The sequence below is a fragment of the Phoca vitulina genome, unplaced genomic scaffold, assembly GCF_004348235.1.
Source record: "Phoca vitulina isolate PV1807 unplaced genomic scaffold, GSC_HSeal_1.0 scaffold2, whole genome shotgun sequence".
NCBI lineage: Eukaryota > Metazoa > Chordata > Mammalia > Carnivora > Phocidae > Phoca > Phoca vitulina.
This window is the reverse complement of record NW_022589705.1, coordinates 67,025,242-67,037,889: the sequence shown is the minus strand read 5'-3', so window position 1 is coordinate 67,037,889 and position 12,648 is coordinate 67,025,242. Positions and strand designations below refer to the sequence as shown.

General features: G+C 56.2%; 2 protein-coding genes across 11 annotated transcripts in view; one reads left to right on the top strand and one right to left on the bottom strand.

Annotated features, from left to right (window-relative positions):
• Window positions 1-467: 467 nt before the first annotated feature.
• DMAP1 (DNA methyltransferase 1 associated protein 1) lies at window positions 468-8,943 on the top strand. 2 transcript variants are annotated; one of them, XM_032430534.1, is made up of 10 exons: window positions 468-865; window positions 1,421-1,512; window positions 1,773-1,968; window positions 6,705-6,863; window positions 6,992-7,159; window positions 7,334-7,519; window positions 7,646-7,717; window positions 8,010-8,082; window positions 8,224-8,519; window positions 8,709-8,938. In XM_032430534.1, the coding sequence occupies exons 1-10, from the start codon at window positions 761-763 to the stop codon at window positions 8,766-8,768; spliced, it is 1,407 nt and encodes a 468-aa protein (XP_032286425.1). In that variant the 5' UTR covers window positions 468-760; the 3' UTR covers window positions 8,769-8,938. The 2 variants fall into 2 exon arrangements, with proteins under 2 accessions (XP_032286425.1, XP_032286434.1); XM_032430543.1 differs by having other exon boundaries at window positions 474-865; window positions 6,735-6,863; window positions 8,709-8,943.
• Window positions 8,944-9,221: 278 nt separating this feature from the next.
• The window catches only part of ERI3 (ERI1 exoribonuclease family member 3), a 125,767-nt gene continuing 122,340 nt past the window's right edge, over window positions 9,222-12,648 (bottom strand). For 5 of the 9 annotated variants that reach the window (XM_032430605.1, XM_032430598.1, XM_032430619.1 and 2 more), the window contains one exon: window positions 9,223-9,761. In XM_032430605.1, coding sequence (XP_032286496.1) covers window positions 9,679-9,761 — 83 coding nt within the window. In that variant the 3' untranslated portion in view covers window positions 9,223-9,678. Of the gene's footprint in view, window positions 9,762-12,648 lie in introns of all 9 variants that reach the window. The other 4 variants (XM_032430567.1, XM_032430589.1, XM_032430559.1 and 1 more) reach the window with 4 other exon arrangements.

Genomic DNA, 12,648 nt, shown 5'->3' with positions numbered 1-12,648 from the left:
GGCAGCCATCCTGGGGATGCTCCGCCTTGACTAGTTTCTCTCTTCATCCCCGACGCTTAGCACAGTGCCTGGTACACACAGCATTTAATGAACAGGGGCCATTAATACCACTAATTCATTTAATAAAAAAATTAAACGTGATAGGCAATTTGCTAATGTTTTGCATGGATTATCGGTACCTCATTTAAGCAGGTGCCATTACAATTTCCATTTTACAAATGAAACGGGTTCAGAGGAATTAAGCGACTTCAAGGTCATGCGCTGTTTTTATTGCCCGAGATGCAACAGAGTAATGTAGAGGGAAAATGCCAGAAAGCAGGCAGCACCCGAACACTGGCGAGCCCGTGGGAGCCAAGCCCGCGACGGGATCACCACAGGCAGCCGCTTTCGCACTGGGTTGCCAGCCGGCTCCATTTCCGCTCAGCACAGACCGGAAGTGTTCCTGCCGGCCGCGTTTCGAGTGCGCACGACCGGAAGTTTCTGTCCGCGGCTTTGCGGGGGTAGGGGAGCGGTGCCTCCGGCAGTCAGGAAAATCCAGCTGCCGAGGCGTTGGGGCTTAGGGGGCAGTCCGGGCCGTTAGGGAGACCCAAACGGTGGGACGCAGGCGGAACCCCCGACCCGACCCGGACTACCCTTCTCCTAGCGGGCCGCCTCTTCACCCCGCCTCACTTGGGGCTGAAGTGGCTCCGCCCCCTGGCCTGAGCCTGGTCCCTTCTCAGGCACTGACCCTTGACCTCGGGGCGCTCCCCCATCAGGCGCGATGGCTACAGGCGCGGATGTGCGGGACATTCTAGAACTCGGAGGTCCAGAGGGGGATGCAGCTTCCGGGACCATCAGCAAGAAGGACATTATCAACCCGGACAAGGTAGCAGGGGCGCCTGAGAGCCTTGGGTACTAGACGTGAAGTGGTGGGGAGCAGTGACAACGGGGGGGGGGAATGGGGGGTGGTGCTGCGCTTCTAAGGAGATGGGCGGTAAAAGGTGGGACATAATGGGTTAGAGAGTATGTGTTACCTTGATGAGATGGGATGGAGGTGGTGGGACACGCCTGGGAAATGGTGGGGACCAAGAAAGTGTGATACTCATAAGAGATGAGAGTACCAAAAGAGTGAGACACTTGTAGGATATGGGGGGCGGGGTGGCACCAAGTCAGTGTGACATTCTGAGACGGTGGAAAAGTATCTTCTACTCTCACAGGTCAGGGTTCTACCCAGGTGAGGTGGGGTTGGGGAGGGGAATGACCTGCCCCAACTAGGGGTGCCCCTATGAGTGGGCCTTCTCAGTGTGTCATTGTGTGTCAAGTGTGTATGTGTGTCATTGTACCTGTAGGTGCTGTTTTGTTCAGGGATTGAGCTGGGCTAGAGAATTTTCAGGGAAGGGAGTCTAGGCTGTGGTTCTTATCCTGTGGTTTCCCTTCTCAGAAAAAGTCCAAGAAATCCTCCGAGACACTGACCTTCAAGAGGCCTGAGGGCATGCACCGAGAGGTCTATGCACTGCTCTACTCTGACAAGAAGCAAGTATTAGAATCCCAAGCCCCCCAGGTTCTGGTTCCCTGAGCAGTCTGCATGTCCCTATCTCCTGGTTTTCTCTGCCAGTTCTCTCCCTGCCTCCCTCCGCAGTTGGGGCTCCTGCTAACTCAGGAGGATGCAGGAGGAGCTCAGACCTCTCGTTCCAGGATGTGACTTTCTTGCTCTAGGGTAGATCAGCCTGGGCCCAGAGGCTCTCTACACACCTCTGACTCTAACCTCCCATCTCTCCAAACCCTACTGCCAGGGATGCACCCCCACTGCTACCCAGTGACACTGGTCAAGGCTACCGCACAGTGAAAGCCAAGTTGGGCTCTAAGAAGGTGCGGCCCTGGAAGTGGATGCCATTCACCAACCCAGCCCGCAAGGATGGAGCTATGTTCTTCCACTGGCGACGGGCAGCTGAGGAGGGCAAGGACTACCCCTTCGCCAGGTTCAATAAGGTGAGCCATCACCATTTGGACACAGGCCAAGGTCTCTGAGCTACTCCTGGGAGCTCTCAGCCTCTTGGGGTTGGCTTCAGAGGCACGGTCAGTCTTTGTGTCAACCACAGTTGCCCACTCAGTCCACATGGCAAATAGCTGCAGGGTGAGACTTCATGGGTCTCTTCCGCCCATGGGATCCTGTCCTTTCCTGGGCCTGGTCTGGTTTTTGGTGGCTTCTCTTGGCCCTTCAGATGTTGCTGTTCCTCAGAGCTGTGTCCTTGTCTCTCTGTACTTTCTCCCTAGGGTGTCTCATTTTCTCTGTGGCTTCAGTTGCCTGCTACATGCCAGTGACCCCACTTAATGTCTCCAGGCCAGAGCGATAGCCAATCATTTACTTAATGTCTCTCCGTGAAGGCCCCACAAGAACTTCAAATAGGTACCCTTGAGCAGAACTCATCCATTCCCTCTCTTCCTCACCCACATCAGTGAGTGGCACCACCGTCCACCCAGCTACCCGAATCAGAAACTTGAGAATCATCCTTGACTTCACTTCTCCTGTAGTCTCTAATTATTTCAGTCAACAACAGGACAAAGAAGGTAGGGGAAGACAGATAACAAACATGTAAGCAAGTAAATTGGATTCTTTCAGATAAGAGCCGTCAGTAAAATGAAACCAGGATATGAATGGAATATGAAATGAGTTAAAGAGTGAACTTGGAAGCGTAGGGGAGGCCTAATTTAGGTAATGTGGTTAGGGTGGGCCTCTCTGAGAAGGTGGCATTTGAACTAAATCTCAGTGATAATCTCATCGAGTCCTGCTCTTTCTGTTTCCATAATAAACCATGTCTGCCTTTGTTCCTCATTCCCTGTGCTGGCACCCTAGTCCGAGCTGAATCATCTCTGGTCTAGGTTACCGAGGCTCAGAGCAGGGCCTTACCCACACTCCCCCAGCCAGTGAGAAGCAGAGCTGGGCTAGGCTAGGATTTCCTAGGCTGTTGTTCAAGCCATTATACGATATGGTGTCACGGTCCCTACAGCCCGGAGTAGCCTAGACTTGGAGGCTGAAAACACTGGGGCCTGATCCCATGACTTCAAGTCCCGACTTCCCCCCCCCCTCAGCCCTGTGTAGCCAGCTGTCCCTGCACAGCTCTGCCTGGATGTCTCACAGGCTTCTTGGACTGAGCGCGTCGGGGTATGACCCATCATTCTCCCCCACCCCAGACAGACCTGGTTTTCCTCCATCTCAGCACCATCCTCAGACGCCCTCAGGTCCAGCGGAGGGAGAGGCTGGAGGTGTAGGATTGAGAAGGGACAACCAAGAGGTGAGATGTTGAGGCGATGGGAGGGAAGGTTGGATCAGACAGAGGAGAAGATGAAAGAATGTTCATTCTGTATTTGGTAAATGCTGCTTCATGCCAAGTCAAGCCCTAGGCATTGAGAACAAAAAAATGCACCAGAAACAATATCTGCCTGCAGGAAACTCTCCATAATGTTGGGGAGGGAGTGGGGAGAGCCACAGGCAGTTACAGTTTGGTAGGATACATGCTGTTTTGGGAGGACCTGAAGGCCATGGAAGCTTCCTGGAGCAGTTAGGGCTGGAGTTGTGTCCTAAAGGATGTCACCAGGCGATGTTAGAAAAGGAGTGTAGTGACTTTCAGGCAGAGGGGCCAGCAGGAGCAAAGGCAGCGATAGAAAACCCGTCCCACGTGTGGCCTGCTGCAGGCATTTCCCTCCTGATGAAGCCTAAAGCCCGGGGTAGGACATGGTGGAAGGTGAGGCCTGAGAGGTCAGCAGGGCCAGGTCAGGCAGGGCTTGGCAACCAGGCTCAGGAATCTGGGCTTGGCCCTCATATCCTTGGGTAGCGACTGACAGATTTTTAAATAGAGTACTGTCAGGATCCAGTTCGAGTCTTAGAAAGATCATGGTGACTGCAGGTGGAGAATGAAGTCGGAGTAAGGTGAACTAATGATCTTCCCTCCAGTACTGCTGGTTCCTGGGGCCCCACTCTCAGTCTGTGACTCCCCAGCTGCCCTCTTGCTCAAGCCCGAGACACAGGGGTCACCTGTGACGGCGTCTTCCTTCACCCCTCATGTCCAGGTGCCAAGTCCTGTGGTTTTAACCCAAAGTTACGTCTGTGCCCTGTTCTCTATCTTCCACTGGTGCTGTTGTAGTTCCGGCCTCTTCCCTTCTCCCCTGGATTGTTTCCAAAACCTGCCAGCTGGCCTCCCAGGCTCTTGTTTCCCCCCATCTGTCCTTATTGCTGCCGGGGTGGTCTTTACAAAAGAGAATCATGATCATTTCTCTCTTCTCTTTCAAAGTAACCTTACTGCCTCCTGTCACCTCTTCCCTGACCAACCCTTATCCCCAGGCTGGATCAGGTGTCACTCATTATACCCTTAGGTATACCTTTGGCATCAAACTCGCCACACTGGACTAAATTATTTTTTCAGCTGGACTGTGAGCTCTGAGAAGTTAAGGGCACTGTCTGTCTTATTCAGCACTGTGTTCCCAGCATAGGTCTGGCAGGCCCAGGATAAATACATGAATGAATGAATGGCTCCCTCACTTGACTGTGAGCTCCTTGAGAGCAGGACTGGCTACACAGTTCTTGAGCTTTTTTTTTTTTTTTTTTAATTAAATGGAATTGAAATACATGGGAGGGATACCTAACCAAGCCTGGGAAACCAGAGTGACTTCCCAGAGGAGCTAATGCCTGTAAGAGACCAAAAGGATGAGAAGTTACCTATTAGAAGAAAGAATGTGGAAGTGGGAATGCACTTCAGGCTGAGGGGGAGAGCCTGGCGTGTTCCCGACACTGCTAGTCATTTGTTTGGAACTTCGGGTGCATGAGGGACAGTGGCTGCAGAGAGGGCAGGTCGTCCACCCATCGGTTGGTTGATTCTGTAACTATTCATCGATACTTAGAGTGTGCTTGGTCCTGTGCTGACCTGTGCTTTTGAGGAGTTTGTGAATTAGCTAGAAGGCACTTTTAGTGTAGTAGAGAACTTCTGAGGATTTTAGGAAGAGATGTTTGGGTGACATGATCAGATATTTATTCTAGAACAGTGCTTCTGAAATTATCTGTGTGAAAGACCTTAAAAAAATATTTCCAATCCATCAGAGACTGATAGTAAGGTTATAAGAAAAGACCAAATACAAGTCCGTGTTTGTTTTAAAAATTTTATTTACTTATTTGAGAGAGAGTGAGCACAAGTGGGGGGCATGGAGGGGTAGAGGGAGAGGGAGAAGCAGACTCCCCACTGAGCACAGACCCCCAACACAGGGCTCAATCCCAGGACCCCGAGATCACAACCTGAACCACCCAGGGGTCCCCCTCCCCCGTGTTTCTTCATATTCGACTCAGTGGCATGTGATTTCTGTGAAATTATCGTACTCTCACTCCTACTTTTCCAGTTGCCTACTCTCACTTTCCATACTTACGTAGACCACTGGTACCAGTTTGCAAACAGCACTGGTCTGCAGCCTATCCTTTAGGTAGCACTGGTCAGAGAGATCGCATCTTGGCTGCGGATGGAGAATTGCTGGGAGGAGGATCAGATGGAGGCAGAGAGGCAGGTGGGGAGGCTGTTTCTCTGATGCATGCGGTGGTGGTGGTGGTCTGACTGCGATGTGGCAGGTGGAGATGAGAGATCCTGGGGTAAAAGCCACAGCTTTGTGGAAGGGGAGGGGTCAAAGGTAAAGGTGGGAGTTAAAGATGGTTTCCAGTCTTCTGGCTTGGGTACCTGTGTTGGCTAATGGTGACACTGACTGAGAACTGAACTGGAAGAGCTAGAAGTTTGAGGGAGGGTGACGAGCTCAGTACTGAACACTCGCATCCATTTCTGTTGAGGTGTAATCAACATATAATATTCTGTTAGTGTCAGGTGTACAACATGATTCATATTTGTTGTATATTGCAAATGATCAGCACTATCTGTCACCTGAACACATGAAGTTGGAGGTATATGTGTATGTGGGACCTCCAGTAGGAGAAGTCTAAGAGGCAGCTGGAAATAGGGTCTTGAGAGCAGGTTTAGAGCCAATGTGGTTGGTCTTTGATAGAGAAAAGGGACTTCCCTAGTCCAGCCTAACATTGACCCCTTCCTGGGGTCTCTGACTGACAGGCCCAGCTGGTGGTGGTGCTTTTTGTCCATGAGGAAGGTCTGGGGTTGGGGGCGTGGCAGAGGGGAGGCAGGGACGTGTGTAGGGGTGCATGTACTGGGAGTAGGATTCAGGCTCCTTTATTCTGTAGAGAGAAGGGACCTTGGCCTGCTCTGGGGAGCTGCAAGTGTCATTGTCACCACTGGGTGGCAGGAGTGCTTCAGACAAGGGTTCCAGGGACTCCGGGATCCTGGGCCTTTCTCCAGTATTTAGCCATCTGCTCTACTCCAGAGTTAACCTTTGGACTCCACAGAAGCACTTACATGTGAGCCCCTCACCTGAACCCTGGGGACGGGAGCATGCATCCTGTCACTGAGGCTCCGGAGCCGAAGGCATGGTCAGGTCGCTCCTGACCCAATCCAGAGGCAGGCTGCGATCCTAGAGCCTGCCGGGGTCTCTAGGCAAGCAGTGTTTCCTCACGTGGAAACAGCATTTGCAGGCTGCCCTGTCCTGTGCAGGGCCCCCGGCAGAGGGTTTGCTTTGGTCCAGCCTCGGGATGGGCGGTACACAGGAGGGGCTGTGATCGCGGGGGCTGGAGCCCGCTGGCCGTGACTTGATGTGGTGTGCCCCACTCTGTCCCTCTGTGCCAGTAGACTGTGCAGGTTCCCGTGTATTCCGAGCAGGAGTACCAGCTGTACCTTCACGACGACGCTTGGACCAAGGCAGAAACGGACCATCTCTTTGACCTCAGCCGCCGCTTTGACTTACGTTTTGTAGTTATCCATGACCGCTACGACCACCAGCAGTTCAAGGTGAGCTGGTGTCATGCATCTGCACGTGCGCCCAACCCCTGCGCCTGGCAGGCCCCCTGCCTTCACGCGACCCCGCCCCTGTGCCTCTGGGCATTCATCGTCCCTTCCCGCCGCGCCTTTCTGTTCAGAAGCGTTCTGTGGAGGACCTGAAGGAGCGGTACTACCACATCTGTGCCAAGCTTGCCAACGTGCGGGCTGTGCCGGGCACGGACCTCAAGATACCGGTATTTGATGCTGGGCACGAGCGACGGCGGAAGGAGCAGCTGGAGCGTCTCTACAACCGGACCCCGGAGCAGGTCGGCCCTGAAGCCCTTGGCTTCCATCCTGCCTGCTCTCGGTTTCCTCACGAGCCACTGTCCCTGCTCCACACCCCTTCCCCTCCCTCGCGGTCCCTCAGACAGCCCGGTGGCCCCGCACCCCGGCTCTGCGCCGCCCCCTGCCGTGCACACGGCGGCCTCTCGCTCTCCCAGGTGGCGGAGGAAGAGTATCTGCTGCAGGAGCTGCGCAAGATCGAGGCCCGGAAGAAGGAGCGGGAGAAGCGCAGCCAGGACCTGCAGAAGCTGATAACAGCGGCGGACACCACCGCGGAGCAGCGGCGCACGGAGCGCAAAGCCCCCAAGAAGAAGCTACCCCAGAAAAAGGAGGCGGAGAAGCCGGTGCGGAGACGGAGTCAGCCCAGCTCAGGGTGCAGGGCTCCGAGAGCACCCAGAGCTGGCGGGGTGCCGGGACTAACCCTGGGCCCTCTCGCTGCCACACCTCGGTCTCCGTAACTTCTCCCCCAGGCTGTTCCTGAGACTGCAGGCATCAAGTTCCCGGACTTCAAGTCTGCCGGCGTCACCCTGCGGAGCCAGCGGGTACGTGTCGCCTCCGTCACCGTGCTGGGGCCCTGGGCTCCCCGCAGCGTGCGTGCGGCAGCCGGGGCACCGGCGCACCGGGAGGGGGTGCCACGTGCTGCAGAGAGGGAGGTCTCGGGGATGTGGCTGGGCTGGGGTCAGAGCTCTTGCTCTGCTCCACTTGCTGGTTATTTCCTTTTCGGACGTAGAGCTGCCTCCGGGGTTCACTTCTCTCCCACTCCCCCTTGCTTTTGGTCCCCCTCATCCTTAACCACTTGTCGGGGAGAGGGCTTAGCAGCCTGGGTCATTGCAGATGAAGCTGCCAAGCTCTGTGGGGCAGAAGAAGATCAAGGCCCTGGAGCAGATGCTGCTGGAGCTTGGTGTGGGTGAGTGGGGACTGGGCCCGCAGGAGCTACCCACCCGCGGCTGCCCATCAAGGCTGGGCGGGGGGGGGGGGGGGGCACTTCCGGTCGCTGGCCTTCCCGCACACCCTGGCTCTGCCCGCGCCCTCCACCCGCCGCCTGCAGAGCTGAGCCCGACGCCCACGGAGGAGCTGGTGCACATGTTCAACGAGCTGCGGAGCGACCTGGTGCTGCTCTACGAGCTCAAGCAGGCCTGCGCCAACTGCGAGTACGAGCTCCAGATGCTGCGGCACCGGCACGAGGCCCTGGCCAGGACCGGCGTGCTCGGGGGCCCCGCCACGCCAGCACCCGGCCCGGCCCCGGCCTCTGCTGAGCCAGCCGTACCCGAACCCGGCCTCGGCCCCGACCCCACCAAGGACACCATCATTGATGTGGTGGGCGCGCCCCTCACGCCCAATTCGGTAAGAGCCTGGAACCGGCCCCGCTCCGTCTCGTGCCGGCAGCGGGAGTGGTTACTCTGCTGGGTTCTGGGCCTGAGGGTAGGACAGGGTGGCCAGGGGGCATCACCTGCCCTGAGTGTGAAACACATGCACCAAGCCCGAGTAGAGCTTCGGGGGCCCCTGACTCCAGCGCCTTCTGTGTCTTCTCAGAGGAAGCGACGGGAATCAGCCTCCAGTTCCTCTTCTGTGAAGAAAGCCAAGAAGCCATGAGAGGCCACACGGGGTGTGGGTGCTGCTGTGTAAATAGAGCTGCAGAGTTGGACCAGGCTGCTTCCTTTTCCTTCCCACCACTGTGATGCCTCTGGCTGCGGGGGGGCATGTGGGAGCAGTCACCACCCCGACTCCACAGGGGTGGCGCTGGGACCTGCCTGCGGGGAGGCCCTTAGCAGCCCTCTCACCGCTGCCAGTTTTGCCCAAACATCTGTACTTGGTTCTGCACTCGAGGTGGTTCACACATTGCAGTGGCCTCAGATACCAGCCACTGGAACACTGCCTCATGCTTTTAGACAGTCCCCGCGGCCCTGTGCTTATTCAGGGAGGGTCTCACAGGTGCTCCAGTGACAGCCAGCCGCACCGGTGGCCTTCAGCCCAGAGCAGCCCGGAACGTGCTCTAGCCCTTGTACACCTTGGACGGCAGCAGGCACAGCAGCGCCTGGTCCACACACACCCAGAGCCTCGTTTCCCCGACTTTATTCAGTGGCACGTTCACAGCGGGGATGGGGGTAGACACAAGGTGGGGCCTGATCTGTCCTGGAGCCCTGGGGGCACCACACACCATGCACTACAGATGGGAGGGGGCACAGGGGGGCTCGGTGGCCCCAGCAGAAGCCTGTGTACCAGGGAAGAGGCGGTGAGTGCCTGGGTCCCCCTAGCCCAGGCCCACAGTGGGAGGGGCTAATGCTGGGCTGAGGTTGAGGGGTTGGGGTGGGGGGCACAAAGTGTCTGCTCCAGAGGGGCCGAGTGGCCAAGGCCTTACCCAGGGCACAAGCCCACAGGGCAGGCTGGGGGACACTGGATGTAGAGCTGTGCCACTCTCCCTTTTCCCCTCTGGTGAGGGAAAGGAGGGTTCTGGGCTGGGCCAAGCAGCTACCCTGTCCTGCCCCATCCCGTCCTCGGCCAATCAGAATGGCTTTGATGTCTGCTTGAAAATGAAGCCTTGATATGCAAGTGTCTTCATGATGTTGGCAATGTTCTTGCAGTCATCTGAGAAGAGAAACAGAAGACATTTAGATGGGTCCCAGATCCTTCCCCTCTGTGCCCACAGGTGCTCTTACATGGGTGGGGGAGGGGAGCAGGGTCAGATTCAGGAGCCACAGGCTCTAAACTAGGGGGTCCTGTGCCCTGGTGGCAGCATCTCCAGCCTCAGGTTGGGCTGGATGAGGCTGGGCCGGCAGGAAGCGTGGTCTCAATGCTGCTCAGTCCCATAATTCATGCTGGAAATTGGCCGGCATGTCCCACCCCGGCCCCAGCGGTGATGTATGGGCGCCGTCGCAGTAAGAAAAAGGCAGAGTAAATGTGTAATTTCTCCCTTGACGGCCCCCGGCCGCTGGGCGATCCTTCTTGTTGCCGCCGCGTGGGGACGGCCCGTCCGCCACACTCCGTCTTCCCGCCACCCGCCTTGATGTCTCCATTTCATTACTGTGCGGCCATTCATCACGCCCACGGCCAGGGTGACTTTGCCGGCATTTGCGTGTGTGTGTGTGTGTGTGTGTGTGAGTGAGTGAGTGAGTGAGAAAGAGATATGGCCCAGGCCATAATCGCTGGTGACGAGGCACAAGCCTTGGCACTTTGGGGCCGGGGGCCTGGTCACCCTGCTCTGGGCACCTGCTCCCCCGTGTTGCCCCAGAGCAGCGGAGAGGGTCCAGGTTTGCGGACCTTTGACACCTGGGCCAGCAATCTTCTACTAGACATGCCTGTGTGCTCAGTCTAAGCCCTGCCTCTCCCCCCGACTAGGCCCAAAGCTGGTGCCAGTCAGGCTTCGGTTCTGCCTCTGGCTGTACCTAAGTGGGTCTGCTCCTGCCAGACCGTGTCAGCAGTTTCTCCAGTACTGGTCCCTGTGAGAAAGTCCTGGAACCCCGGCGGCTGCAGGAGCAGGTACTCCGCGCCTTCGGTATCATGGACATAGGCCAGGGCTAGTTCTAACGCCACCAGCAGGAGGTGCAGCTGCCCAACGCTTGTCCCTCTACAGAAAGCCAAGGACAGAAATGGCCCAGGTGCCCAGGGTTTTTCTGTTCCACTGCCCAGAACACCAGCCAGCTCCCCATCCCTTCGCCTGCCCCTCCTCCCACCCTTCTCCCACCTCCCATAGATGGTCCTGGGCCATAACCAGGACCTCAGCCGCTACCAGCCCTCATGGGATCGATGCTGTGATTGCAGAAGCATTATACTTAGATGTCATAATCAGGTGTGGGGCGGTGGCAAGGTCAAGGTGGGGTCAGGAGGCCTCTGCATCTGTCAAGGGCCAACCCCTTCCATTGAGCCCTCCAGCCTGCCCTTGCTAGAACCTTAGACTAGGAAACGGGGCCCAACAGAGCTAGAAAAGGGCTGTGGAAGCGGGAGTCTTGGCCAGCCCAGGTCCCGTGTCATTAGCCAGATGCGACTCTGTGAGGGCAGACAGGTCACACAGGGTCCTGTTTCGCAGACCTCGACATGAACGTACCCAAGGGGAATGTGGGCATGGAAAAGTGATACCCAGACAAGGGGACACCCTTTTCCTCCAGGGACTCAGGAAGCCACGAGGGCTGGTCTGAGGCAGGACAGTGGGAAGACAGATGGGTGGGTAGTGGCGGCCATGGCAACTCCAGACGTGACCCGTCCCCGTGGTTTATGGGCCGGACACGCGCCCCGCTCAGCTGAGGCCCCATCATTTGTCTCCCTTAGTGTGTATGCCTGTGCTGTGGGGGTAGAGGGTGGAGGGAGGGGGATGCGACAGGAGTGAGGCAGCTGACAGGAAGGGGAAGGGGGCAGGCTGGAGATGGGGCAGGAGGGTTTATGATAGGGTCCAGAGGCTGTGATGGCACCGTCAAAAAGGCTACGATAGGGTGATTTTCTTCCCAAAAAAGTCCGGCCTTGTCAGGGCACCTCCAATCCTTCCTGTCTCCTGCACTCTGGGGACCATGGCCGCTGTGCATATTAAGAATAAGTCCCCTCGTTATCTGCAATTACCCAGCGGCCACACACCTCATTTCTTCCAGCAGAAAAGAAAATTAGTTTTCTATTGACTTCATCTGGCTCCTCCCTCATTGCTGGACAAATCGCTCAATCTGCCTCCCCTGGCCCAAGTGAATGTGCCCAGCCCCTCCCCGCCAGGTCACCAGCCATCCAGTGGGCCAGCACTGACCTCCCACCTGTGCCTGGCCCCAGTCTGTCCTTGACACACTGGCTGGCTTCATCCACACCCTGAGCTTCAGCGAGCCCTGAAGATCGCCATCTCCTGCCTGCACCTCTCCTAAGCTCTGGAACATCTCTTTCTAGATCCATACAAACTCAAAACATCCCAGTAATGCAATTTCCTTCCCCACATGTCTTCACTACCCAGTGTTCTCCATCCCAGTGAACAGCACCCCAAGTGCTCCCAAAGAAGCCTGAGAATCGGGCTTGACACTTTGCCCTCTCCTTCCCCAAATCTCAAGTATCAACTGGATTTTATCTTATTCTGTTTAATCATCTACTTCCCTTCATTCCGCCCCCCACCCCAGTGCAGACCCCATCATCTCTTGCTCTTACACAGCCTATCTTCTTTCTTCTCCCTCTAATCCATTCTCTTGTAGCCCAAGTGATCACATCCTTGTCTCTCTAAGTTCTTTCAATGGCTCCCGCCGCCCTCAGGTTCAAGGCTATACTCTTTAACATGACTTAAAGGTAAAGGTCCTGTAAAAACGGGTCCCTGCTCTCTCTGGTCTCACCTCTGCCACTCTCTACCCCCAATCCCTGTGTTCCAATCTCCAGGAACCTCTGTTTTCTGAAAATGACAACGGCAGACGCATTTCTAGTCTTAACTTTGCCCACTGGCTGTGTGCTTGTGGCAAGTGCTTACGTTTCTTTGAACTTCAGGTTCCTCCACCAGGGGTGATAAGGGTCGCTACATGTG

What these genes read in the sequence shown, in the direction of transcription:
- DMAP1 (XM_032430534.1), top strand. Translation starts at nt 761, where the DNA reads ATGGCTACAGGCGCGGATGTGCGGGACATTCTAGAACTCGGAGGTCCA. An exon ending in CCTTCGCCAGGTTCAATAAG is followed by an intron (nt 1,969 to 6,704) that starts GTGAGCCATCAC and finishes CTGTGCCAGTAG; the next exon opens with ACTGTGCAGGTTCCCGTGTA. An exon ending in ACAACCGGACCCCGGAGCAG is followed by an intron (nt 7,160 to 7,333) that starts GTCGGCCCTGAA and finishes TCGCTCTCCCAG; the next exon opens with GTGGCGGAGGAAGAGTATCT.